The sequence below is a fragment of the Aegilops tauschii genome, chromosome 2, assembly GCF_002575655.3.
Source record: "Aegilops tauschii subsp. strangulata cultivar AL8/78 chromosome 2, Aet v6.0, whole genome shotgun sequence".
Lineage (NCBI taxonomy): Eukaryota > Viridiplantae > Streptophyta > Magnoliopsida > Poales > Poaceae > Aegilops > Aegilops tauschii.
The window spans coordinates 76,431,357-76,454,441 of record NC_053036.3 but is presented as its reverse complement, the minus strand read 5'-3'; the positions used below and the strand labels follow the sequence as shown (position 1 = coordinate 76,454,441).

At 47.2% G+C, this 23,085-nt stretch overlaps 3 protein-coding genes across 3 annotated transcripts; all 3 read left to right on the top strand.

Annotated features, from left to right (window-relative positions):
• The first annotated feature begins 5,529 nt into the window (after positions 1–5,529).
• LOC120974957 (uncharacterized) lies at positions 5,530–9,584 on the top strand. The gene is made up of 3 exons (XM_040401651.3): positions 5,530–5,870; positions 6,184–6,472; positions 9,177–9,584. The coding sequence occupies exons 1-2, from the start codon at positions 5,583–5,585 to the stop codon at positions 6,445–6,447; spliced, it is 552 nt and encodes a 183-aa protein (XP_040257585.1). The 5' UTR covers positions 5,530–5,582; the 3' UTR covers positions 6,448–6,472; positions 9,177–9,584.
• A 5,029-nt stretch (positions 9,585–14,613) lies between these two features.
• LOC123497060 (uncharacterized) lies at positions 14,614–15,204 on the top strand. The gene has a single exon (XM_045232923.1). It carries the CDS (start codon positions 14,614–14,616, stop codon positions 15,202–15,204), a length of 591 nt encoding a protein of 196 aa, XP_045088858.1.
• An 876-nt stretch (positions 15,205–16,080) lies between these two features.
• On the top strand, positions 16,081–19,057 carry LOC109766480 (uncharacterized). Its single transcript, XM_020325253.4, has 3 exons — positions 16,081–16,540; positions 16,840–17,119; positions 18,762–19,057. The coding sequence occupies exons 1-2, from the start codon at positions 16,175–16,177 to the stop codon at positions 17,116–17,118; spliced, it is 645 nt and encodes a 214-aa protein (XP_020180842.1). The 5' UTR covers positions 16,081–16,174; the 3' UTR covers position 17,119; positions 18,762–19,057.
• The last annotated feature ends 4,028 nt before the right edge of the window (positions 19,058–23,085 follow it).

Sequence of the window (23,085 nt, the reverse complement as noted above, 5' to 3'; positions counted from 1 at the left end):
CAAAAAATTTCCAAATAAATACTATAAAAAACTAGAAACAAATGTAAGACTGACAGAAAAAGAATCAATCAAAAAGCATCTTTTGTTTAAAAGATATAAGGGTTTTAGTCCAAGAACTGATCTGTGATGAAACAGAAAAGATCCAGGGACTTGTTTGAAAAAGCAGAAAACGCTTCGGTATGAAATACGTCAGCCCAGAAGGAAAACACGTTTTGCCCGAAGGCGCCTTCAGAAAATGGTTCGAAGAGAAAAGAAAGAGAGGCTGACGGGGGGGTCCACCCGTCAGGTTTAAACTCTGAAGAAAGCTCGCTGGCGCCCGAAGGCTGCGGTGGTCGCCGGCGTTGATCCATGGCGAGGTAGGGGATCGGAGGGTACCTACGGGTTCAGGGGGTTCTTCCGCGTCGGTGCGTGGTGGACTTGACCGTCGGCGAGCACCACGTCGACGGCGACCCTATCTCCGGCGGACGGTGGTTCGGGCGAGGGTGGAGCTCTCCGGTGGATGCTGCAAACTTCAAATTAGCGCGCGGGTCAGAGATGTGGATGCACTAGGAGGCTACTGGCAAGAGTTGAGAGGCAGGGGTGCACGCACGGGAGTGAATCGTGCTGGATCCCGAAGTGGGTCGAGGCGGCCAGAGTTGGGGAAGAAGACTTCCTCGAGGCTCTCCCAGTGGCTTGGCGTGGTACTTGCGGGGTGTAGGGATGGTGCGTGTTCGAGTTCGAGCTCGGGACCTCCTTTTATAGGCGATCCGAGGAGGTGGCCGTGAACGGGATAACGCCGGCGAGAAATTACGGCGAGGCAGAGGTTGGGCAGGGGGTTTAGGTGGCTAGGCATCATCGTGGTGGATCACTGATACCGTTTCTCCGCTAAACCTCGGTCGGACTTGGTGTAATGCACTGGCCCTCGACGGAACGGCCGTACGGGCACGACGGCGGCAGGGAGCGCGCTCTGCGCCTTCCAGTTCACGACGACGGCCCTGCAGTGTGCATAGAGGAGGGGACGGCCACACGGTGGTCTCTGGTGGCTTGGGCGGTGCTGGACGGCGCCGTCCCTCGCTGCACCTCTCTGGCAGCCGCATCGGGCGCTGCTGCCGCCGCTCACGGGGAGGCGCACCTCTGCCAGCTCGTCGCCGACGCCCGCAAGCGTCCAGGCGACCGTGCGGCGCAGGGATAAGAATGGGGAACAGGGAGCAAGGCGTCACCGCGGCTACTGGCGAGATCGAGGTAAGTTTCTGAAGAAAACGACACCGGCTTTCTGAAACTGTTTACTGAACTTTCTAAACTTTGACAGGTACAGTGCCCTCCAGGTGTTCGACGAATTGATTTGGGCACGAGGGAAATGTTTCTGGAGCTGGGACTTGGTGTGGTGACCTCTTGATGCATCCAGAGGTTGCCTGAATTTTCTCAGATTTTTAGGAGAAGGGACAAATGAATTTCATCAAATTTGAAAAATATGGTCCAAACTTGCAGCAAGCTCATTTTGAAAACTTTGAACTGGAGACCAGTGGATCTTCATGGATCTTGGTTGAGGGCTCTAAGGACTAGCCAGGGAAATTTGTTTGGAGGCCCTCAAAGGAGAAATAGTAGTTCCTTTGTAAATCTTCAAGGGTCAAAATAGAGGACAGAAAAAGTTTTTGATTAGAAATAAATGGAGATAAAATCATGGGGAAGTTCAACTTGCTGGATTTGAAGTATAACTTGACACAAAGAGGGGAGATGGCTTTTGGGAGGGGATTTCCACTTATGCCATGGCAAGAGGAGATTTTGAAAGGGGAAAAGATCACTCCATAAGCCATAGGGCTATTTTAAAAAGAAAAGATTTTCAAAAACTTTTCCAATGAAAAACACTTGTGTTGAGTAAACATAAGGTGAAAAAAAACCTCCAAGACCAAAGATCAAGTCTTGGGTGAAACCAAACAAAATACTTGTCATAAAAGAAATTTTTTGAGAAGGAGAGTTCTTTAGAAGAAAAATTTAAATATCCTCCTTCAAATCAAATAAAGATTTTGATAAAACCAAAAATAAAATTTTTGGGTGTCACACATCCTATGATGTATGAGTAGATTTTCGTTGTCCTATCGGTAATTGGTGAATTGCTATGATTGGTTTAATTTGCTTGTGGTTATGTTGCTGTCCTTTGGTGCCCATCATATGAGCGCGCGCGTGGATCACACCATAGGGTTAGTTGTATGTTGATAGGACTATGTATTGGAGGGCAAGAGTGACAGAAGCTTTAACCTAGCATGGAAATTGATGCAGACGGGATTGAAGGGGGACCAATATATCTTAATGCTATGGTTGGGTTTTACCTTAATGAACGTTAGTAGTTGTGGATGCTTGCTAATAGTTCCAATCATAAGTGCATAGAATTCCAAGTCAGGGATGACATGCTAGCAGTGGCCTCTCCCACATAAAACTTGCTATCGGTCTAGTAAAGTAGTCAATTGCTTAAGGACAATTTCACAACTTCTACCACCACTTTTCCACACTCGCTATACTAACTTTATTGCTTCTTTACCTAAACAGCCCCTAGTTTTTATTTACGCGCTCTTTATTATCTTGCAAACCTATCCAACAATACCTACAAAGTACTTCTAGTTTCATATTTGTTCTAGGTAAAGCGAACGTTAAGCGTGCGTAGAGTTGTATCAGTGGTCGATAGAACTTGAGGGAATATTTGTTCTACCTTTAGCTCCTCGTTGAGTTCGACACTCTTACTTATCGAAAGAGGCTACAATTTATCCCCTATACTTGTGGGTTATCAGCGGTGACTAGAGGGTGACGGAGGAAGCCGCCACGGCGCGGGGATAGGCCGGGGAAGCACCGGAACGGTCGCGAAAGAAATGGGGTGGCGCGGGCGGCGGCGGCGCAGCGGCTGGATGGGGTAGGTGGAGTTGCGAGCGAGCGCTCGAGAGTCCAGCGCGCAGGAGCGGGCGCAGCAAATAAGCGGCGCGCGATGGCGTTTCCGCCCGCGCGCTAAACTAGATATGCCGCGCGCGTGGTTTTTGCGCCTCCGCTGGAGCGCCCGGAGCGGTAGCGCGCGCAAAAGACACTGATTTTTCAACGCGGCGCTTATATAGCGCGGCTGTTGGAGATGCTCTAATGTGGAAAGTAAATAGGTGAGTAACTGAAGAAATGAACGCAAGCCTCTTGGCTCCGTTCATGGCAGATGAAGTAAAGGCAACACTTCAGCTGATTGCTCATATTTTTCGGGATAGTATTTGTCCGCTTAATGAAATTCATGTCATTGAAGCAATGAACTTGCTAGCCCAGCGTGCCAAAAAGGTTGCTGACTTTGGGTACACAGAGTAGTGGCGAGAAAAGGGCTTGCGCCTCAGCCGTTTCACTTGATTCAGACCTTGTGATTCTAAGGAAAGGAACTAAACTAATGGACGAGGAGGAAGAGAATATAGAAAAATTGCCGACATTCAAGCATACTATAGATGTTCCAGAACTGCTAAAGGGAAGTTCTAGTAGAAAGGACAACTAAGCGAAAGGCCTTCTTAGAAAGGCGGAGTGACAGGTAATGCCCTATTTCCTATCAGTGAAATCTAAGATCAGACAAGAAAGATGCTAAAGGCAAGGCAAAGAAGACGATGGAGAAATCATAGGTGAAAACGTTGGGTTACCAACTCTCGGGTGGGTTCTCACACCAAGGTTCCTTTGTTTCGGGCAAGCCTAGTTACAAACAAAAGAGAAGGTCGGTCCCGTACTCAAACCAAATCAGAAGGGCGGTACCCACTCGGATGGAAGAATCCCAGCTCGGTCCCATACCCGAACAAAGGCTAGAACGAAGGTCTCGTCTCATGCAGCAATGATACTGCCGGCCAGGAATAAGTACCTACCTATCCCTCTACTACTTACGATGTTTTTTGTCTATTGAAATCATGTGTCGAGCCGATATTCCCCCAACCTTATCTCTTACGAAGCTCTCTCCTCCACACGCCCCCCTTTCATCTCGCTCGTCATCCTTGGCTAGAGGAGAGGTTCCCATGGCGAGCACCACCCCCGCAGCTGTGGAATCGGGAGGGGCCGCCGCGTAATGATCAAAAAGATAAACCGATCGTGCCATGCCGACCCACGCTCCCAGCCTAGCAGCCCAGGATGGCCCCCTGGCATGCCACATGCCCGGCATGCCTCTTTAGCCCGTGTTGTGCTAGCATGCTACCGGGCCGGCCCAGCTAGCACGGCCAGATGGCCAGCTCTGGTTGGGACCCGATCGACCGCTTCTCTTTCCCCACCTAAACCCCCGAACTGATCACCATCCCTGGGAGCTCCTATTGGACGCTCGTTGCATCCAATAGCGCGCCGACACACAGGGGGCGCCGCGACTGGGCCGACCCACTCTAGGGCACCGAAGCTAGCTAGCGCGAAAAAAAGCAAATGAGATGGATGAAGGAATCGAACTCGTGACTGCCAGATTATCCACGAGTGATGCTAGCCACTACAGGCAACGGCTACTACTAACTTATTCTCGCATCGCAAAAAGTTTAAGAAGTGAGTATAACGATCTATTCGTAGTAGCACCTTGTTTGTTGTACCATATATATTTCTAAATTATTTGAAAATATTACGGGAAACACATACAATTTTATGAAGAAAGGAAATGGGAACAACATTTCAAATTTTTAATACATCTTTCGTAAAACCCCAAAGTTTTTTTGGAAATCCCAAACATTTTGTCGAAAAAGAAGTAAGTTTTAGAAGACGAAAAAATTCTGAAATATGAGCAATTTTTTTTGTAAAATGTGAACATTTTTTAAAATTCCCCGTACACATTTTGAATTTGTTAACAAAATTTTAAAACATGAACAAACTTATAAAAAAGAACATTTTTTGACATTACCGAATAGTTTTTGAATTCGTGATTTTTTTCAAACTAGAACATTTTTTTGGAAATTCTTGAACATTTTTTGAATTTGTGAACAAAATTTAAAAAATGTGCACATTTTTTCATATAAACAATTTTTGAAATTTTAAACTTTTCTGAAATTTTCGAACACTTTTTAGAAATAAGCGAACAATTTTTGAAGTTCTAAAGTTTTTTTGAATTGTCATTTTTTATATTTATGTTTTTTTTGAAAAAAGTAAATTTCTTTATATTTGGAAAAATGTTGGAGAATGCATTTTTTAAAATTCTGAACATTTTTGAGAAAATAAAAAAGTGAAAAAATTAAAATAAAAAAGTAAAAATGAAAAGAAAAGAAAAGAAAAAGAGAAGCAGAAAAGAAGCACAAAAAAGAAAAAGCAAAAAAAAAGCGAGAAACAGAAACCAAATGAAAACCAGAAAAACCAGAAAAGAAACAACACACGAAAACCCGGTTCAGGGAACCTTCCAGAAGGTTTCTAGAAGTTCCCAAAACCGCTGGCCGCTCTGTTTAAAGCTGGAAGTGGGCCGGCCCATGTCTCGTCGCTCGCATCTTTGCCCCTGTGCGAATCCCCGTCCCACAATTCGCCGCAGCGAGCGGCGAATAGGGTTTTCCCCGTCCCCCTCCTCTCGCTCCCGCTAAACCCAACTTCACACTACCAAGGCGCCCACATCTAAAAAAAGAACTCTGCTACCTGCGCCTAGGGGTTCCGCCCCCATGACCGTCGCCGAGCCGGAGATGCCGGCGTCGGAGCGCAGGCTCGTGGCCCTCGCCAGGTGGGACGCGCTCATCTTCCTTTATTACGGGATCGTGTGGGTCGGCACCGCGGCGTCCCTCGCCAAGGTCATCGCGCGCCGCGCTCTGGGCGAGGTCGAGGGTTCCGCCGTGCTCGCGGCGGCGTCCTGGCTCTCCCACCACTCCCTTATCTTCGCTGCTCTGTTCACCCCCGTTGCCTTGATTCTCGTCGGCGCCACCGGAGTGCGCTCCGCGCACAACACCAGGAAGGTAATCGCGGAAAATGTTCCTCTGTTTGCATGAAATTGAAGAGAGGATGGAGATTAATTCAAAATTAATCTCCATCCTCTCTTCGATTCCATGCAAACAGGATTTTACAGCAGTTGAAATAGGATTTTGCAATGTATGCGGTTTAAATAAGTTGCCAATTCCCAATTAGAAATTAAGATCCATCATTTTCATGAATTCGAAACTGGCATTTACTTTATTTAAATGTCTCTGCATCCCTCTAGCTTAATAAGCGCATATAATATGACCTCGTTCTGACCTTTTTTATGTCGAATATGCGTAAATTCTTATCAAGGATATCAAAGAGCCCCCGAAAACGCTTCACCAGGTTGCCCAAATGATGCTCAAGGATCCTGTCATTGTTGGAGCGCTCGTTGTGCTGGTCTTCCTCCCGCTCATACTTCATGATGATTTGGTGGTGGGTCTGTTGCCTGTGAAAGGATCTCAGAGGGAACATGTTCGTTCAGTATTGAGGGATGTGGGGTCATTGGGTGTCGGCGCAGTATTTTGTCTCATCATGTTACCCACTACGGTGCTGAGGCAGTGGAGGATGAAGTAGAGAGTTATGTGGATGTGCTGTTGAGGTATATACCTGCCCTCTTCTCTGTTCTCCTATTGGCGTCACATTATATGTTTTTTTATAAGCCTACTGTTTCTAGTTTGGTGAATATCCTGATAACTTGTGAGCTTTTCATTTGTGCCCCTATCATTTATAAATGTAAATGATTAACACTTATTGGTGTTGATAACTTTATACCAAAACATTTTGTGGTACATCCCAGTTAGACCTACGAGAAAGTTTGGTTTCTTGGCTTGTTGATAGATGTTAGCTTTCTTAAAAGTATTTGCAGTTAACACTGATCTTGTTTGGTACACGTCGCTGTTTGACCAATCAGATCCATATGGAGAGATCATTAGTGGAAACCTAGCATGCATTCTCCATGTTCAGTCATTCCCATGCTTATTATGATCGGGCAGCTTTGACTTTGAATTTTATCCACCGAAACCCACTAAGTGGCAGGCCTCAAATTTCAAAGGGTTGGATCGTGGGGTATCGCCAATTTAATTGCATTATCTTGTTATTTATCTGCGTTTGTTTTCTGTTACATATAAACATATTGCATTGCTTTAGTGAAGATACAAATAGAAATTAAATTGGATTACTCAAGTAATCCATGATGGTAATATTATAGAACTCACCCTTCATTTATTCCGCAGCTAATATATACTTGCATGTGGTGTTGTTCCATGACATTTTTGTCGAAGTGCATTCGAAAACACATGTCAATGTTGTAGTAAGATTTTCTTCTCTTTCATGGGTTATCAGTGCCCCTTTATCCCAAAGTAACTTGAGCCCCTTTATTTCCCCAAAAGCAACTTGTATCGCAAGAGCAATTTGTAACAAATATTTTTGATAGTTTATATGATCATTTGTTAATTATAGTGGTGCTTCTTGTGCAATAAAACTGAAAAATACCATGTTGGGGAGTCAATTCACATCGAAAAAACCCTATTCCTCTGTTTATACCATTCTTTTGTGCCCTGTGGAGTGTGGATTGCCATGCTTTGTTCTGTCCATCAGTCTTCACAGTGTAATGCATGTAAATATAAAGGGTTCATGATCTCAAGATAGTTTCCATATACCGAAAAAGGCTTTGGCCCCGCTTTTTATAGATAAAGCATCGACCATCATGCAACCCGATGCACCATAAGTCCATAACACACTCACACACCCAAGGCCGGATACACAGGCACTGAAATCAGCAGCAGCAACACCACCCCGTACAACTCCTAGCAAACATCAGGTGGACAATAAGCATCACTATGGAGTTACTAGGGCCCTCAACTGTGAACGACAATGAGATGAAGCCGCACACGATGAACCGTGAGCTTCAAGGCGACGCCTAGAGGAAGGCATGATACCGGAGCACTGCCACCGCCCGATCCAAGGATCAGGGTATCCCTCGGATCCAGACAACGATTGACCGCAACGACGCCTTAAGAAGAGTACGGCGCTGAAACGTCGCCACCGCCAGCCTGACCGAAGTCAGAACGGGCTTTCACCACAGCCAGCACTCACCACCACTGAAATGTGGTACGATCTGCCACACAACCACCACCGAGTATCGCACCCCGGTCACCATGCCGCCCACATGACCATGGCCACCAGACAACACCTGAGCTACGAGCACCTCGATTCCCACCACCAGGGTCGCTGCTCCAGCATCCGAGACCGCCCCTCATTGACCGGTAAGGGGCAGAAGACCCTTCCCCCTCCCCCTATCCACCCCAAAACAGGCACCTTGGCAAGATTGGGGCCTCGCCGGCCAGATCTGGGCAAGGAAGCTCTGGCAGCTGCAAGCCATGTTGCAGCTACCTATCACGCCTCCAAACCATGTTGACGTCGAGGACGTGGAGCCCCCTGCCACCTCCGGCCAGCCCCTGCGCGCCGTGAGATGAGCCACCAGACCAGCCCATCAATCCGCCCTGGCCGCCGAGCCACGTACCTGCTGCACCAGCAGAGAGGAAGGCTGAATCCACCACCGCCGCGCCGCCACCTCTGCCACGGCCAGCCCACAGCAATCGGATCCTGGATCGGGCAGACCGCTGCCACCACACGGGCCGGTCACCATTGACGTGCAGCCCGTCTCGCCGCCAACGCACCCGCGTGCCATGACCTGTGCCGATGCGAGGCCGCGCCGCGGCGCCCCACGACAATGGCATGACCAGATCTGGATTCCCCCCCCCCCCCCCCCCCCCAGGCGACGAAGATGTCCGCTACCACGACCGGTGATCGGGCTTCGCCTGGCCCCGCCCTCTGGCGGCAGCGAGGGAGGGGAGGACCAGGGGTTAAGGTTCTATGTATGGTTTCCATATATGCGATAACTACTAATTAGGCCATTTTGTACCATTGATTGTACTGAAATTCAGAGTTCATTTTGAGCTAGCTACCATGTACATTGAATTTGCACCTTTGAGGTAGCCTTTCCAAATTAGGCTGTTTTATGAAGCAAGAAAAATTATGCTCTATATGCTGAGTTTCGATCGTTGTATTCTTCATCAGGTCTTAGGTTCCACATAACCCTTCCCACTCTTGATCTTCAAAATCTCTCTCAGCTGGTGTAGTTGCAGTTGCATGGTAGTGACCCTTACCATATTAGCATAATACTTGCTCTACACATAGCGATACAGACGAGTTCATAATATCGGTTGCTGCTTCATTTTGATAAACATCTACATATTCTCATTCAAGTGCTTCTTCATTTTGGCATTTTTTTTTGGTTACAGACATAACGCTGAACAGATGGTGTTAATATGGGCAAGACAAATACAAGAGTCGACTCTTTGCTGAAGTTTGTGGCCGCGTATAAGTACTGGATTATAGTTAGTTAGTTACATGTATTCATGACTGTAGATTGATCCGCTGCTAGTATCGGATACTCCATGTGCTAGGAGCTCTCGTAATTTGACATTGTGGTGTTGAAGTGTTTATTTGCTGCTGGGAAGCCTGGAATACATGACCAGACAAGTCAGGGGTAGCACCCTCTCCGAGGACTCTGCTTTTTTAGGCATATGTTTTTTGCCATGTTGGCAGTGTTATGTTCCATGACAATCATTTCTTCGCAAGCGGTTGGCCTTGTGGCAGTTATTGTAGAATGTTATATTCATAGCGATCGCGGATATTACCGATCTACAGATTTGTGGAGTACATTCATTTTTTTGGTCTTGTGGATATTTCGTAGGCGGAGCTCATATCGTAGGTGGCCTCTTTAAAATAAGCGATGGTGATCATGAATCTATTACTACAAATGTTTAAATTGAAGGATTTACCTGTGTATGTTTTTTTTATCTTGCCTTTGATTCATGTTGGGAAACAGTTCTCTATATCGTTCTTCGGATTGCTTGCATCGAAAGAATGCACTCAAATTAGAGCCTGGAAGTACTTGAACATGGCCTAGTGTGGGTCGTTCCTGAACATGGCCTAGTGTGGGTCGTGCCTGAACATGGCCTATAGGCAGTTCATGATTTTTTTAGTTCTTCCATGTTTTTCCATACAATGGTAACACGTGAATGCAGTTCTCCAATATGCATGATTGACTATTCACATCACTTTTTTTTAATAAATTACATTGAACTGAAACACTAATGTGAATTTATGGTCCTAAAAAAAGTGAATTTATTTCTTAGATTGTGTTAGCCCACCAAGAGGGTAGGTAGATTAGACCAAATATGCTGTATGGCACCCTTTCGAAATAAAGATTTGTACAAAATACAGTCAACCATAATTGTCATTTTCCGCACAATTATTTTGATCTACAACATCATAATTATTCTACCCGTCTAAAAAATCGGTGTTGTTTACTTGAAAAACCCTTTTCTCGCTACTACAAACTTCTATCATCTAAGTTTCAACTCTATAAAACAACTAGGACGCCGATAAGTGCCACACGTGTGGGCGTTAGGGGGTTTGCCCACACATTTTGTGTTGTGTATAAGAGGAGCAGCCCACACACCCACGTGTGGGCAAAAAAAGTAATGCCCACACACCTCTTTTTTTCCCTCCCGATCCCTCTCACACGCGTGCGTGTGGGCGAAATAGATAACGCCCACACGCCCCGTATGTCAGGCCTCGTACCTCGTGGTCCCGCACGCCCCGCGTACAGTCACCGGGCGTCCCGCAGTTGCCATGGTTCAGACCCTCGTCCATGTTTGCTTAACTGCAGTTGCCATGTCGCTGAATTTTGGTTGCCATGTCGGACAACTATAGTTGCCATGGTTGCTCAACTGCAGTTGCCATGTATGGTCTGGTCTACTGCAGTTGCCATGATTTCAAAACTTTAGGAGTTGCCACCCACTAAACACTAGGCAGTTGCCATGTAGCACTACAAAAAGGCATGGCAAAAAAACATGTTCGGGTAAAAGAGAGAGTTGCCATGTGCTCACAAGCACGCTAGGGCAGTTGCCATGTAAAAAGAAAGAGTTGCCATCTTCTTACGTGCACGCTAGGGCAGTTGCCATGTACCATGCAAAAACACATGGCAACTCGGGTAAAAAGAGTTGACATCTACTTACAAGCAAAGCTAGAGGCAGTTGCCATGTACCTGCATAAACACATGGCGCCAACTTTGGGTGTGGGCTAGGAGACGGGCGTGTGGGCGAAGTGATAAATGCCCACACACCAGCCCCCTCTGCGTGCGTGAAACTGGTGTGTGGGCGAATTGCTAAACGCCCACACACCAGCCCCCCGTGTGGTGAAAAAAGGACGTGTGGGCGACCGGATGAATGCCCACACACCAGCTTAGTCCTACGTGGCACACAAAAACTGCTAGAACGCGCCAAGATTCGTGCAGAATTGGTTGGACGAGGATCCATGCGTGTGGGCGAGTTGCCAGACGCCCACACGTGTGGGCGTTAGACTTTTCGAAGAACTAGTAATAATGTACGTGCAATGCACGTTTATATTAGGTAGGATATTAGTTGCAAGTTATATTAGGTAAGATATATCTGTTGCACGTTGGTATTTGGTAAGATATCAATTACTTTTTCGCGGGAATGGTAGGATATTAATTACATGGCAGATTTCATGGGATAGCGTTGATTCAAAACATGTTTATAACCAATGGCAGTGGTGGGTAATTAGAGCGTTAAACGTGTTTGGTGCTCAACATTGGAGCGATTTGAACCGCTGGATAACATGATTTGACGGTCGAGATGGTTTGGATCTGCCCCTTTGGGTCTTTTTATATTGGTATAGATTTGAATTCCTATGTAGTTTGAACTAAATAATTAGAATTCTATGTTATTTGAACTAAACAATTTGAATTCCAACCTTTTTATGCGAGAAAACTTTCAATCTATTCATCTTCTATCACGGCAGTACAATGAACACTAGAAATAATAAAAATTACATCCAGATCCGTAGACCCCTAGCGACGACTACAATCACTGAAACGAGCCGAAGGCACGCCACCGTCATCACCCCTCCCTCGCCGGAGTCGGGCACAACTTGTTGTAGTAGACAGTCGGGAAGTCGTCGTGCTAAGACCCCGTAGGACCAGCGCACCAGAACAGCTACCGTCGCTGATGAAGAATAACGTAGATCGAAAGGATCCAACCTGAAGACACACGAACATAGACGAACCACAACCAGATCCGAGCAAATCCACCGAGGATAGATCCGCCAGAGACACACCTCCACACGCCCACCAACGATGCTAGACGCACCACCGGAACGGGGACTAGGCGGGGAGACCTTTATTCCATCTTCAGGGAGCCGCCGCCGTCTCGTCTTCCTGAGTAGGACACAAGCCCTAACAAATTTTGAAGGAACAACTAACAACGGAGCCCTCCCGCCGGCCCTTGCCAGGATCCACCACGCCCCCATGGCCCTAGGGCCACCGGAGACGAGGCGGACCTGCGGCGGAGCCGGTGAGAGGCACGAACCCTAGCTTTTCTTGGAGGAGGAGGCGGCGGCTAGAAAGAGGCTCTATTCACGAATTTTTCTCTGAAAGTTTCAACTTCTTAGAATCGTCATTGCGATTGTCATGAAGTTAATATATATACATATATATATATATATATATATATATATATATATATATATATATATATATAATGAGTTTATAGCTAGAAATTTCAAAATTCCAACAGGAAGTCGCAAGGATTCAAAATTTTGGGGAAAAATCGGCCGAAAATATGAACATTTCACCAGTTTTTTTAAAATCATCATTCCTTCTCATTCATTATAATAAAGTGTTACATCACTTACGGGCAAAAGAAATAATAGATGCAGGAGGATCGTCCATCCATACACTAGTTGGGAAGAACCTAGCTAGCCTATCAAGTTCATGAGCAGCAATGTTTGCATCTCTATAGCAATGCTTGAATAGAATTAGTGAGAACTCGGAAGCTATGTGATAGCGGTAATCAAAGATTGCGGCACTTCGCACTTCAGCAAATCCAGCTCCTTCCTTCAGCGTCAATATTACATCCAAACTATTTGAGTTGACAATCAATTGATTACATCGTAGAGTTTGTGCTAGGTTCAGCCCGTGCTTCATTGTTGTGACCTCGGCTTTTACCACATCAGAGCATTGGTCGATATGACTGTTAACAACTACTATAAATTTTCCATAGCCATCACGAACAACATCGCCAACACCTCCTTGCAGTGTATCGGCCTCGAATGTCATCCTCACTTAGTTGAACGAAGTTTCTCGAAAGAGTTGTCTCACATCTCGCGACGTCTTCCCAGGGCGGCGCCACCAGGGGGAAAACCCTAGCGCCACCAGCAATAGATCTTCATGGCAGCCCTCCCTTCCGTCGCTGCCGCCGGCGTAGGCTGCAGTGGTGGCAGGCCCGGTGCCGAAGGGCCGGGGCGATGGATGCAGCGGCAATCTCCATGGAGCGGCTGGGGCGGTGCCATTGGGGACCGTGCGTGCAACGGTCAAGGCCGTGTCCCTAGTCGTGCGGAGGTGGTGCTAGCCCACATGGCCGCCGGGAACCCGCGGGTTCTCTGGCGATGGTGGGCATGGCGGCGGCCGTGGATCTGGATCCCACCCAGATTTGTTGTCAGTTCTTCACGTGGATGGCCGGCGGCACGATGAGAGGTCCGGTGAGGGGATGGAGGATCTCGGCCGGAGTATCGGCGGGTGCGTGTGGATGGATACGTGCACGATGGTGGTGTTGTTTGGCGTCATGGTGTCGTCGATGACAGTATGGCCTGACGAGGTGGATACGTTGATCACTCCTGAAGGTGGGACGATGGAAGATGGCAACAGCTGATCCTAGAGCGTGCGCATGCGGTGCATGCAAAGGGTCTACTAGACTCGTTGGTTCTCTCGGCTTGCAAGCATGCGGCTTGTTAAGGCCACCGGAATAGATGTAGTGTGTTGATATGCGGTCAGGCACGTCATCAAGATTGTAGGTGTAGCGACAATAATTGCCAGGAAGGTGGCTTCAAATTGATTCATGTATTTGTTTTGTTGAGTTTTATTAGGGGTGCAGAGCGGCGCCCGAACCCGGCCCACTTGATATACAAAATAGAAATTTTTAGTTATAGCTTTGATTCCAGTACACCAGTACAATTTGTGCTAGCTTAGAGCATCTCCGATAGATGGTCCAAATATAAAAATAACTAACTTTTGGACCATCTGGGGCAAAAAACGCTGCTCCAACAGACGGTCCATATGCAAAAAAAATTGGACCACGGCCTCCTGGTGATGTAAAATGCAACACCTCGCGATACAAATATACATCACGAGATGCATCTGGTCCAAAACCAGCCGCCGCCCTCGAACGCCCAACCACCACTTCATTTCCGTTCCCGGCCGCCCGCCCGCGACCTCCCGCCCGTCCGCCGCCGCCCCGCCGCAGGCCGCCCGTATTAGATCCGGCGCCGCCCCGCCCCCCGCCGCTGTTTCCACGCCGCCCCGCCGCCTGCCCGCCGTGGATCCGGCCCCGCCGCGTCGCCGCCCGCCCGCCCCGCAGCCCGCCAACCGCCGCCCCGCAGCTCCGCCACCGCCCCGCCCGCCACCGCCACCCCGCAGCTCCGCCACCGCCCTGCCCGCCACCGCCACCCCGCAGCTCCGCCCCGCACGCCGTCGCCGCCCCGCAGATCCGCCCCGCCTGGCTCCGTCCGCCACTGCCCCGCCCGCCACCGCCGCCCCGCAGCACCGCCCCGCCCGGCGCCGTCCGCCACCGGCCCAGCCGCACGCCGCTCCTGATGGCGCCGAAGAAGATGTCGAAGGGCAAGTCGGGCTTCTTCGGCGTGAGGCAGAAGCCCTCCGGCAACTGGGGTGTGGAGTTCTCCGACGCCGGAAGGCGTTGGTGGATCGGCACGTACCCCTCCGCCCACGAGGCCGCGCGTGCCTACGACGTGGCGGTGTGGCGTGCCGAGAGGCCTCGGTCGCACCTCAACTTTCCAGAGATCGAGAGTCGGGCGGAAGCGGAGATGCTTGTGCCGCAGGGCATCAACATGAAGGAGATCACGAAGAAGAAGAAGAAGAAGAAGAAGAAGAAGAAGCCGTCGTTTGTCATCAGTGCTGGCGAGACCGATGAGGAGGCGATGGCGAGGTTTGCTCGGGAGCATCCGGAGTACGTCCAAGCTGAGGTGGAGTACTACTGGAAGCGTGAGGCGGAGCAGAAGAAGAAGGGGCCGAAGAAGGAGGATGAGGCCGGTCCCTCGACGGTGATCCCCACCGAGTCCTCTTCCGAGGAGGACTGGGCAGACTTCTCGGAGGAGGAGGAGGAGGGGTGCGACGACCCGACGAAGGAGGAGTTCTGGGAGCAGTTCCGTAGCTCCGATGAGGAGTAGTTTATCTAGTAGTTTGAATAAGTAGTAGTTGAAGTTGATGTATGAAACTATGTTGAATTTGATGTTTGAACTATGTTGAATGGACTAGTAGTATGTCGTTTTACATCTTCATTTTGGACCATCTATTGGAGTTGCTCTTTTGGACCATCAATTTGGACCATCTGTTGGAGATGAGCTTTTTCCGGAGCTCCAAAGCGCACTTTTTGACGGTCCAAATTTTACATCTCCGGTTTTGGACCGCCAAATTTTGGACCATCTATTGGAGATGCTCTTAGCACATTGGCGGGCCTTGGCGGGACGCCGCCCTGCACCCCTAAGTTCTATGCAATAATATAATAAAATAACTGTATTCATCGCATACTGGCGAAAAAACCCCATCTCGTTTAACAACTGCTTTCGGTGAATAGGTCGCTGCATAATTTGCAACCATTGAGAGGTAATTGTGAGCATGATCAAATCGGGCACTGACCATTTCCGTATGCCCGTTTAGAACCCGAATCCAGCAGAGGAAATGGGCCAGAACATAACCCGGAAGGGAAACAGCTGGCCGCAAAATTTGAGCTCATTACTAATGTATCAGGCTTATTTTAGTACTTTCTATTGCTTTATGCGTGTTTAAAATGTACACTTATTAATACTTGACTATTGTTTATGTATAAGTTTGCTTTTAAGTATTTACATATTCGATTGGCTTTGAGAGGGAGAGCGAGAGCAGGGTAATTATGAGCTGGGGCAGGATAGAATCGGGCGCTCACCAGTTCGGCGTACCCGTTTGGAACCCGAATCCACTAGATGAAACGGGTTAGAACTGAACCCGGAAGTGAAGCGGGACAGCTGGCCGAAAAAACCCCTCCCCTGTTCGTCGCCAATCCTCATTTCCCACAAACCCCCGTCCCCTCGCTGCGCCAACGCAACCACTCCGGCATTCCGCCCCCATCCAAGCTTCGAGGAGCTAGGGCTTCCCACCCCGATGGCCGCCCTGAAGCCCTCGCCGCCGCCGGTGCCGGCGGGGATCGTCGTCGCGGTGCTCGCGCTCGTGCGCGTCGTCCTCACCCTGACGCTGTCGCTCGGCCGCGTCCTCGTCGCGGACGAAGCGCTCCCCTACCTGGGCTTCGCGACTCTGCGGGTCATCTCCGCGGCCGCGGCTACCAAGGTCGTGGGGAGCCGGGCCTGGGCCGAGGGCTCCGCCCCCGCCGTGTTTCTCCAGGCGCTCACGGGCGGGGTTCTCAAGGCCAGCTTCCTTGTCTTGCAAGCGCTTGGCGCCGTGATGCTGTGCGGCCAGTTCCTGCTCTACGTGGTCGCATCTCCATCTGGATCCGGTTCAGAGTTCCAGAAGGTATCGTCGAAATAAGCACCTGTAACATTTCCTTCAATTGAATTACCGCAGTAGATAGGCAGCAAGCTAGTGACTGAGCTCTAGATTAATACAGTACTGTAGTACATAAACAAAATTTACGTGTCCACTACTTTAATTAAGTTGCCAAACAAAATATAAGTTGTCCTGATGGGAATAAGAATGAGGATGTAGTGTAGTGTTTCATGTGAGTTCATCTGCATCATTCAATTTTCGACCCATTCCATACTCATGAGTCATGTCCCTCGTTATGGTTTTGCTGAAATTGCTGTCCTCCTCAGAGAGCCCATGGAGCTTTCAACAAGGAGTTGATTAGGGGGGATCCTCCCCGCACTGCAGTCCTTGGAACGTTCACATCTACACTCCTCATCCTGCTAATTTTAGCTGGTTCTCTGGTGGAATGCATGATGTCGAAAAAGATTGGTTCTGTGATTGTGGATGTGGGGATATTTGGTTCCAGTGCGATAGCTTGCTTTGTTGTCATTCCAGCTGTAGTACTGACTAACAGGAGGGAGGACCAGATGTCAAAGAAAAACATGACTCACGTCGCAAACTGTTGAGGTATGTACCTTTCCCTATATCTAGGAGCCATATTATTTTCAGCATATGTGTATATTTTGTGTACATTATTAGTCTCCTAATAACATGAAAACAGTTACAGTGTTGTGAATTTGCAATCATTTTTCTTAGCTGTAGGAAACTTGGTTGTTGTTTGTTAACATGGAGTACTGTTATATGTGTTAAAGCAATGACGGTTTTCCTATTCTCTCTGGTAGTTGCATATTTGCATTTATGACAAACATTGAGGTTAGCCTCAATTTTCAGTTGTGCTGAGAGGCCAACCGCCGCAGTTCTACTGTATGCCTTTGTTGCAAACTGACCATCAGAATGATTAGTATAATGTACTAGAAATAGTACTTTTACATTGCATTGCTTCTATCTGTGCAGATAGAGAGATTAAAATACAACTCATTTGCCTCTTCTTAACTTTTTGCAAGCACCTTTCTTACAAGCATGAGGTTTCTAGTTTCTGAATCCCGAGTAACACTTAAGGTGTTTATAACTGTGTATCAAACCATTCTGTCATGCATCCCAGTTAGTCCTGCAAGAGAGTTCTCTTTCTTGGCTGTCGATAGATGTTAGCTAATATTTAAGTGGTGCATTAGTCTCCATAGCTCAGGAGCTAAGTGTTTATCCATCGAAATCCACCGTAAGTGCTCCGCCTCAAATTTCAAAGGGCTGGGTTATTGGGTATCTTCTACTTACTCAATTCAATTATTCAAGTCAGTAAACTCAGTAAAGCAGTCGACACTTACCTTAAACAGTAGCTACTTTATCTACTTGCATGCGGTGTTGTTCCATCTCATTTCTGTACAAGTGCCTTCAGAGCACATATGTTGATATTGTAGTGATATATTCTCTTCTTTCACAGGATTTGTTGTAGTGCCCTTTAGCTATTCGTAAAAAGTGATTCATTTGGCAAAAGCATTTTTCAAGAAATATTGTCGATAGTTTCATATGTTTATTTCTAATTATATTGGTGCTTCTTGTGCAAAAAACATGAAGAATACTACTGTTGTGGGGATGATTGCATAATGACAACTATATTTCATTCCGACAAGCCACATGATGCCATTAGTTCCATTGAAATTTTCTTATTCTGGTATTTATCCCCGAAAAGTTATTTTGCCAACTAGTTTCCCGTGCATACCATTCTTTTGTGCCCCGTGGAGTGTGGATTGCCATGCTTTGCTCTGCCCAGTGGTCCTCTTAGTGTAATTCATGGGAATGTATGGGGCTTCTGAGCTCAAGATGGCCTCCATATGTGAAATAAGTACTGATTATGTCATCTTTTACCATCGGGTGTTCCGCAATTCAGTGGCTATTAATGAGCTAGCTACCTTGTATATTGAATTTGCACCTTTGAGGCACTTGGCCTTTCCAAATTAGGCTGTCATGCGGACCAAGAAGAATTACCCTTTATATGCTGAGTCGCAATTGTTGTCCGTTCCCACTCTTGATCTAAAACCCCCCCTCCCTGATCTAGTTGCAGCAGCATTGTAGTGAACCTTGCCAACATAGATCAGTACATAAATAATGATAATTTAGGGTTCTTAATATCGATAGACATCTACACAAACCCCATTCAAGTTCTAGTTTTCTGCTGCTAATCTAATTGAACGTTGGCCTTCTTTATTAACAGGCATAATCCTGAATGGAAGGTGCGGAGACGGGCAAGGCAAATTACGAGAGCTGACTCTTTGCTGAAGTTTATGGCCGGTGATGACTGATGATTTCTGGGTTATAGTTACCCGTAGGCATGACTGTAGATTGTTCTACTGCTAGTATTTCATACTCCATGTGTTAGGAGCTCCCGTAATTCGACATTGTAGTGTTCTAACGTTTACTTGCTGCTTGGAAGTCTGGAATACATGACCAGATAGTGAGGGGTATATATAACACCCTCCCGGAGGAGAATGCTTTTCTAGGCGTGTAGAATTTGCCATCTTTTCTAGGCGTGTAGAATTTACAGTTTTGTGGAGTATGTTCCAGGGTGGGAACGGGTCGGCCCGGACCTGGCCTTGGACCCGGCCCCGTTGGCCTCGAGGCCAATTTGAGAGGCCATGGGTCGACCCAATTCAAAAAAGTCAATGGCCTTGTCGGCCCGATGGGTACTTCGGGTCGACCCAAATTTTATTTTCTTATACAATATTTGGTTGTGGTATATAGAATATTCTCAAAATATGTTATTACAAGTAAAACAAAATTATGACCTAAACATGCATGATTGAAATAATTAAAGTTTACAAATGAACCACAATATGCAATTTCAGCTCTATTCACGTCCGGTTTATAAAGGAAGATTGGGTTAATGGATTCCAGTAGGTGTACAAATGTTAGCTAGTTGAAGTTTCGGCTAATTAGTATACTATAATTAGCTGATCGCTAGTTGTTGTATAAGATAAGCTAGTAAGATGGATTTGGTGATACCGATGGATTCCAGTACTCGGAGGTGGGTCAGCCCCGCTGACCCAATGGGTCACTCCGTGCCGGCTCTACTGGCCCGATTTTTGTATGAGGCCGACCCGACTGACCCATCGGCCTTGTTTTTCTGGGTCGGGCCAGAGACCCGGTGGGTCGACCCGGCCCATTCCCATCCTGAAGTATGTTCGTTTGCGTCTTGTGGATGTGGCTTGGGCCAGCTCAAATCTTAGGTAGCTTAAACTGGAAAGGTAAGAAATTGTGATAATGATTATATTACTCCTGTCCATTGATCGATGGGTTACCTGTGAGATATACTTTGATCTTGCCTTGTGATTCGCGTGGGTTTCTGTGTATTGTTCTTCTGATTGTTAAGAGAACAAAAATTGGAGGAACTTTGCATTAAGGACGAAGACGCTGCTGTCCATTGAAGACATTGTTGCCCCAAGTTTCCTTTTGTCGACGGTAACGACTGAGACTCTGGCCCATATCATCAATTTTCCAGTACATTGCATTAAGTGCAGCATCATTTTGAATCTAGTTTTTTTTTTTGCGGGAACATTTTGAATCTAGTTAATTGCGTTATCCCCAAAAGGATCGAACAGACATAATAGTTGCTTTTGACAATAACTGTTCGGAAACACTAACGCCCACATGTCTGCATCGTCGTTGATTGTCTTTTGCACGAATCTTGACATGAAAAGGTGGATTTGGTGTGCCACGTAGGACAAGCCCCGTGTGTGGTGTGTATGTAGTTCGCCCACACGCCGGTTTTTCCTCCGACGACAGCAGTTGCGAGTCGGAGCGTGCGGTGGAACCGCCGTCGCGCCCGCACGCCACGCTCGACTACGGTTACCGTCTCCCATGACTCGCCACTCGCTCCCCTCGCGGTTTCATTACCCCCCCCCCCCCCCCCCATTACTCCGCAACCCACCATCCACACCAGTTGCATTCGATTGGAGGAGAAACCGAGAGGAGAAGGTGGCGGCGGCGGCGGAAGAGTCGACGGCATTCGCGGCCGTTGTTGGGGTTCGCCGGACCAGAGCGTCGTCGCCGGAGCAGCCGCAGATTGAAGGTAAGGTTCCCTCCGTGCTCACATTCCTGCCTGCGATTTCTGCCCCTCCCTCTGTGGTCAATTTCCCCTCGAGTTTCATCGAGATTCCGGCCGATTCGCAGTGCTCCGGTGTCCCCGTCGGTGGCGGAGTCGCGTGCTTGCCATTTAGGGCGGCATTGCGGAGTTTCGTCGCCGCCGCGGTGGCAGTCATGCCGGTGTGGCTCGCCCGGTCCGCAGCCACATCTGCCTTTTGTCTGTGATTGTGCGGGCGATTTTCTAGATGTTAGTTCTGATTTTGCCTCGAAATGCTATGGCCATCAGTGTAGGGCGTTTTTTGTTGTTGAATTCAGGGTATGATAGTTGCGATCGAACCCTAGATCTAGTTAGGTGCATTTCAAAGTGTAGGATAATGGCAGTCATGGCATTTTCAACAAATATCATCACTGATGGCAACTAATTTTCTGAAGCAACCGTGTGAGTTGCCATGTCAGTTGTAGGATAATGTCAGTTTGTGAGATCCAAGTCAGGGAGTAATTTTTGTGTAAGATATCTATCTCTAGGTAGTTGCATACTTAAGTGTGTGATAATGGCAGCCACGACAATTTTCATTGCATTTGTTTAGCCACGACTATGCTTCTAAATGACAACTAATTTTGTGAATACACTATGCCTGTTGCCATGTCATATGCAGGATAATGGCAAATTGGCTGTACAATAGACTCATCTGCGTTTGCCATGCTGACTTGTGATAGCTAAACATATTTGAATGTATTACATGGCAACTCATTTTTATATGAGGCTAGGATGTGAGTTGCCACATTATATGTTGTACAGTGAAAGTTGTCTTCCCTTTTTTGAAGTGCCTTGTGTTAACATGGCAACTTGAACCTAGTAGATGTGATCTGTACTTAATATGAAGCCAATGTGTTAGTTGCCACATTTCATGTTGGACAATCCTAGGGGTTGGGTGTTCCTCTGTTCTGCCTCATTTTCCACTTTCATTGGAGCCAACATGGCAAGTAGATTCTGCTAGCTGGCAACTGCTTCCTTCAGAAGCACATACATGTCCAGTTGCCATGTTTCTGCAATTGCTTTTTCATTTGATTATTTTTCTGCCTTTTTGTGCATGTTCAGCACATGGCAATTACTGCCCTCTTCAGATGCTTAAACTTTGGGGTAACCATGGATTTTTCATTTTTGTTCATCGATGATATCTAGTGAATCTTTACTTTATGCATTTCTTTCCGTATCCGTCGGCTGTGTTTTCATTTCACCCTAACGTGTGTTTTGTTCTTACCATAGCACAATGGCTCGCGACGACCATCAAGATGATGATGATGACTTCATGGAGTTACCGCAATAGAATCGCGTGACTGGTCGGACAAAAGATGACGATGAGGTCACTTTCCACCCCCATATGTTTTAATGTCACATTGAGTTTTCAATCTTTTCTTAGAACTAAATTTTCATGAAATTGAACATGGCAACAAATTATCCTTTTTGTGTTATGCAGAAGAAGAAACATCATCGCAATAGGGCTTCGCAAGAACGCCTGACTATATTGACCGAGGGATTTACTGATGAGCAGAAGGGAGCTGCCGGTGAGATGGGGATACAGGCTCTGATGGATGTTCGGTGCAAGAACCTAGTGAATCCTGTATGCGACTGACTCGGTGAGATATATGAGCCTACCTCTAGGGAATTTGTGATTCCGGGACGTGGAAGACTGCCTTTGGATGAGGAATCTGTGTTCTGCACTTTGGGTGTGCCCCGTGGAGAAATCAAAGTCCCGTATGAGGTGAATAATAAGATTGAGCAAGCCTTGTTCGCCCGTTTGTTTCCTGGAATGGCACCCATGCCTAATACGACTGTGCTGGCAACTTCGCTGGAGGGCATGAAAACCCATGGCGAGGTATTTAAGATGAAGCTCCTCATGTACTTGATCTCAGCTGTGTTTGCACCTACCACATCTCTTCGCCCAAGCAACAAGTGCTTCTCTATCCTGGTGAATGCTCTGTCTCTACTTCTTTTTCCCTTCAATCTTTTGTTTTTGATGTCACCTGGAAGCCAGTCACTGCTAGTTTTTGATGTGTTTTATTTTGAATGCTGATGCGGCAACTTTTTGTCCTGAAATTGTGTTGTGCAGGCGAAGCTGAAAGACATTAAGAACATGAATTGGTGTAAATTCATCACAGACTTCCTGCATGATGCATTCTCAAACAAGATGTACCAGAAGGGCTATCGCTTGCACCTAATGGTATTTTCCCTACTCTTTTGCAAATACTCTTATCACGGCTCATTCTTTTCCTAAATCAACATTGCAGCTGTTCGTAAGTGTGAACCAAATTGGTTTGCATTTTTGGTATGTCTGTTTGGCCATAGTGTGCCAACCCAAAGTTTATGACTGATCTTTTTAACTGGATTTTATTTTTTCCTTTTTTTGTGGCAACCGTATAAGATCGTGCATGGCAACCCTTTGTTTCATTTTTTA